The 4634-nt window shown below is 50.0% G+C and overlaps 1 protein-coding gene across 1 annotated transcript; it reads left to right on the top strand.

Annotated features, from left to right (window-relative positions):
- Window positions 1-273: 273 nt before the first annotated feature.
- LOC118489745 lies at window positions 274-4050 on the top strand. Its single transcript, XM_035987285.1, has 2 exons — window positions 274-1168; window positions 1274-4050. Exons 1-2 carry the CDS (start codon window positions 274-276, stop codon window positions 4048-4050), a joined length of 3672 nt encoding a protein of 1223 aa, XP_035843178.1.
- Window positions 4051-4634: the final 584 nt, after the last annotated feature.

The raw sequence follows: 4634 nt of genomic DNA on the forward strand, positions 1-4634 counted from the left end.
CAGATGTCCTCTGAAGAAAGGGAGGATCTGATCACAGGCCAGAAATCCAAGGAGAAAGAAAAAGAGAAAGACAACTCTGGTGACGGTGGCTTGGACCAACCATACCTGCCAAGAGACTTGGCCGAGGTTTCAAAGTTCACAAGGAGAATCTCAGAAGCACCTATGCCTCCCAAGACAAAGCTGCCCCCAGGTTTTGATTGCTATGATGGAACGAGAGACCCAGAAGATCACCTGCATGCCTTCCGAGGAGCAGGGCAGCTAGGAAGGTAGCCCATGCCAGTATGGTGCCACATGTTTGTGCAAACCCTAACGGAAGGAGCCCGGCTTTGGTTTGATAATCTCCCCCCGGGGAGTATAGACAGCTATGAAGAACTGAGCGAGAAATTCCTCAGGAACTTTGGCCAGCAAAGGAAGGTGGTCAAAAATCCAAACGAAATCCTCCACATTAGACAAAGGGATAATGAGCGGATAGACCAATACATGGAGAGGTTTGTTAAGGAAAGTATGAACATCAAGGACGTCCCGGAGGTCATGAAGATCAGCAGTTTCATAAATGGGCTGAAACATGCACAGTTGTGTGAAAAGCTGGGAGAGGAATTTCCACCTTCCTTCGACAATCTTGTGGACAGAGTCAGGGCCTTTGTCCGGGGAAAATATACAGTCAGCAAAGCCAAGGAGACGGATGCCACACCTCGGAGGGTCGCCCCAGCTGCAAGGCCTCCTGAGAAAGGTACGCCCTATTCCCGGAAACCTGCCTTTGATAGAATGTTGCATGACAGGGCAAGACCCTCATACTCCCCCTACAGACCCCGAGGGAGGGGTCCCCCTCCTTACTCCGATAGCTTCACCCCTCTCACTAAGACTCCAAGTGAGATACTAGCCACAGAGAGGGTCAAGAATTCTTTCCCAAGGCCACCCCCCATAAAACCGGGACCAAAGGCACAGCCAAACGAATACTGTGAATTCCACAAAGGCTTCGGGCACAAGACCGATGACTGTATGTACCTCAAAAGGGAAATAGAGGCTGCGGTGAAGACGGGGAGATTGGCCCATTTGGTCAAGGAAATCAAGGAGGGGGGAGGGAATCGCAGGGGAAGAGATGCAAGGGAGCCAGGGAGGGCAGACGTTGATATGATTAGAAGGAGAAATGAGTTCGATGTCACCCGAAGTGTAAAGGCCAGAATCCTAGGCTCCCCGAACTGCATGAAAGCTCCCATCCTTATGCCATACTTAGAAGAAAGTGAGGTGCAATGACTCCCACTGAATATCTCAGCTATAATAGCCGGACACAAGGTGTCTAGAATACATGTGGATGGAGGGTCAGGCGTTGAGGTAATATACGAACACTGCTTTCTTAGGTTCGACAGGGATATAAAAGATAGGTTGGAGGAAGATTCTATCCCATTGGTGGGATTCAACAACAGTGTGTCACATCCCCTGGGAAAGATCAGGCTCCCATTCACAGTTGGCGTAGGGGATAGGGTCCGAACGATAAATCTGACCTTCACAGTAGTCAGGGCACCCTCTAAGTACAATGCAATCTTGGGGAGACCCGGAATTGGAGATCTGCAGGCACAAGCATCCACCCCCCACGGGGCTTTGGTATTTCAAACACCAAAAGGTCTGGCATGGTTTAAGTCCGCCTACGAATTAGTTTCTTCCGTATCCAAAGGGGAAGAACCAGGGAAATCCCAGGGAAAGAAGGTGGAAGAATGGGTCCTCTGTGATAGGTTCCCAGAACAGACAATCAAGGTGGGAAGTCACTTGAGTGACAAATGCAAGAGTGCCCTGAAGGAGTTGCTCCTCCATAACATAGATGTGTTTGCATTTCAACATGGAGACATGACAGGAATCCCTAGGAGTCTAACAGAGCACCGGCTTAACACCTTCACATGGGCGAAGCCAGTGAAACAAAAGAAGCGGAGTATGGGACCTAATAAAAGAAGGGCCGCTTGTAAAGAAACTCGAAAGCTACTCAGAGCGGGGATAGTCAGAAAAGTTAAATACCCGTCCTGGGTTGCCAACCCAGTCATGGTTCAGAAAAAAGACGGGGGGTGGAGGATGTGCATCGATTTCCAAGACTTAAACAAAGCATGTCCCAAGGACTGTTATCCTCTCCCGGAGATAGACACCCAGGTGGACTCTCTGTCCCAGTACCCCCTGAAATGCTTCCTAGATGCCTACAAGGGATACCACCAAATCCAGATGTCAATAGAAGACGAGGAGAAGACCGCTTTTATCACAGATGAGGGGACGTTTTGCTATACCAAGATGCCCTTCGGCCTCAAGAACGTGGGGGCAACATATCAGAGGTTCATGAACACCTTGTTTAGGGAGAAGCGAGGGAGGAACCTAGAGGTGTACGTTGACGACATTGTCATCAAGAGCTTGACAGAGACAGCCATGATAGATGACATAGCCGAGACTCTCAACACCATGCAGGATGTGAACATGAAGCTGAACCCCGGGAAATGCTGTTTCGGGGTAGAGGAAGGGAATTTCCTTGGAGTAGTGGTAACCAAAGGAGGAATCAAAGCAAACCCGGAAAAAACCCAGGCCGTAGCCGAAATGCGGTCTCCCAGGTCCCTAAAAGATATCCAGCAGCTGAACGGGAGGCTGATAGCATTAAACCGCTTTTTATCAAAGGTGGCTGACAAGACCCTTCCCTTCATGAAAGTATTGAAAGACTGCCTCCAGACTAACAAATTCAACTGGACCACGGAGGCCGAAGCTGCCTTTCAGGAAATGAAAGCCTACATCTGTAAGCTCCTTACATTGGCCACCCCGGTGCCTGGGGACCCGTTGCTCCTTTACCTATCCGCCTCGAAAACGACCATAAGTGCGGTCATGATAGTGGAGCGGGAGGGGAAACAAATTCCCATATATTTCATTAGCAGAACACTTAAGGGGCCTGAGGAACGATACATGCCTCTAGAGAAACTTGCGTTGGCTCTGGTCTTTGCATCCAGAAGGCTCAAGAGGTATTTCCAAGGGCATAAGGTTACCTTAGTGACCGATCAACCCCTTCAGAAAGTGCTTAGGAAACCGGAGCTGTCGGGACGACTGGCTAAATGGGCTGTAGAGTTAGGAGAGCACTCTCTGGAGTTTAAGCCCAGAACGACCATGAAGGGGCAGATACTGGCCGATTTCCTAGAAGAAGTCCCTGAAGATGAGGAGAGGGAGCTATTAAAATGGGAGGCCTTGGAGGAGGAAGAAAAGAAAAGGGAAGACGAGGCTGTGTGGAAGTTGTTCACCGATGGAGCATCTAGTGAAGAAGGAAGCGGGGCAGGTATCACACTGGTGAGCCCCGAGGGGGTCGAGCTGACATATGCCATAAGGCTGGATTTTGAGAACACCAACAATACCGCAGAATATGAGGCCCTCCTAGCAGGGATGAGGCTGGCACAAAAAATGAAAGCAAAACACGTAGAGGCTAGCACTAATTCACAGCTGGTAGTAAAACAGTACCAAGGAGAATATGAAGCCAAGGACAGCACCATGGCTCGATACGTGGAGAGAGTTAAAGAGACGGCTAAGGCATTCAAAACTTTCAAACTGGAATACATCCCTCGTGGAAGGAACAGGAAATTTGATGCACTCAGCAAGTTAGCCTCGGTAGCATTCGACCATCTCGCGAAAGAAGTCAAAGTGGAGGTCCTGACATCTTCCTCCCTTAACACAACAGAAGTTGCCACGGTCGAAGGTCCTCAAGAAACATGGATGACCCCAATCATCAGATTCCTACGGGATGGAACTCTACCCGAGGGGGAATGGGTGGCCAGAAAGATAAGGGTCAGGGCCCTACAGTATGAACTGATCGAGGGGGAGCTATACCGAAGGTCATATCTGGGCCCGTCCCTGAAGTGCGTTGACATGGAAGAGGCCGAATATGTGGTTAGGGAGATGCACGAGGGGATTTGCGGAATGCACTCGAGACCAAGGACAATAGTGAGAAAGGCAATGAATGCAGGTTTTACTGGCCACGAATGTACGAAACGGCATCTGAGGAATCAAGAAGTGTTGACAACTGCCAAGTGCATGCACCGATGACCCACCGGCACAAACACCCCATGGTACCAGTCTCGACATCATGGCCGTTCTGAAATGGGCCATCGACATAATTGGGCCTTTCCCGGAGGGTCCGGGAGGGGTCAAATACGTGGTGGTAGCCATTGATTATTTCACTAAATGGATTGAAGTGAAGCCCCTGGCGAAGATTACTGGAGACCAGATAAGAAGGTTCGTGCTGGATAACATCATATGCGGATATGGGGTTCCGAAGGAGTTGGTGAGTAACAACGGGGTCCAGTTTGCTGGAAGACCCTTCAAACCATGGTGCGAGCAGATGCGGATCCAGCAAGTGTTTACTTCTGTTACCCATGCCCAGAGTAATGGGTTGGTGGAGAGAGCCAACCAAAGCGTCATTAAAGGAATGAAGGGTAGGCTTGGAAGAAAACAGAAAGGCTGGCTGGAAGAACTTCCATTCGTGTTGTGGGCATACAGAACCACCCCCAAAAGTTGCAATGGGGAAACCCCGTTCAGCCTTACCTATGGGACGGAGGCTGTCATCCCTGCTGAAATCGGATCCCCAACTGCCCGGATGAAGCTTCGGGATGAGGAGAACGAGCAGGACC

The sequence above is a fragment of the Helianthus annuus genome, unplaced genomic scaffold (genome assembly GCF_002127325.2).
Source record: "Helianthus annuus cultivar XRQ/B unplaced genomic scaffold, HanXRQr2.0-SUNRISE HanXRQChr00c312, whole genome shotgun sequence".
NCBI lineage: Eukaryota > Viridiplantae > Streptophyta > Magnoliopsida > Asterales > Asteraceae > Helianthus > Helianthus annuus.

Coding starts and splice junctions, on each gene's coding strand:
- LOC118489745 (XM_035987285.1), top strand. CDS start 274: ATGCCAGTATGGTGCCACATGTTTGTGCAAACCCTAACGGAAGGAGCC. Junction 1,169..1,273: donor TGAGTTCGATGTCACCCGAA/GTGTAAAGGCCA, acceptor TGAATATCTCAG/CTATAATAGCCGGACACAAG.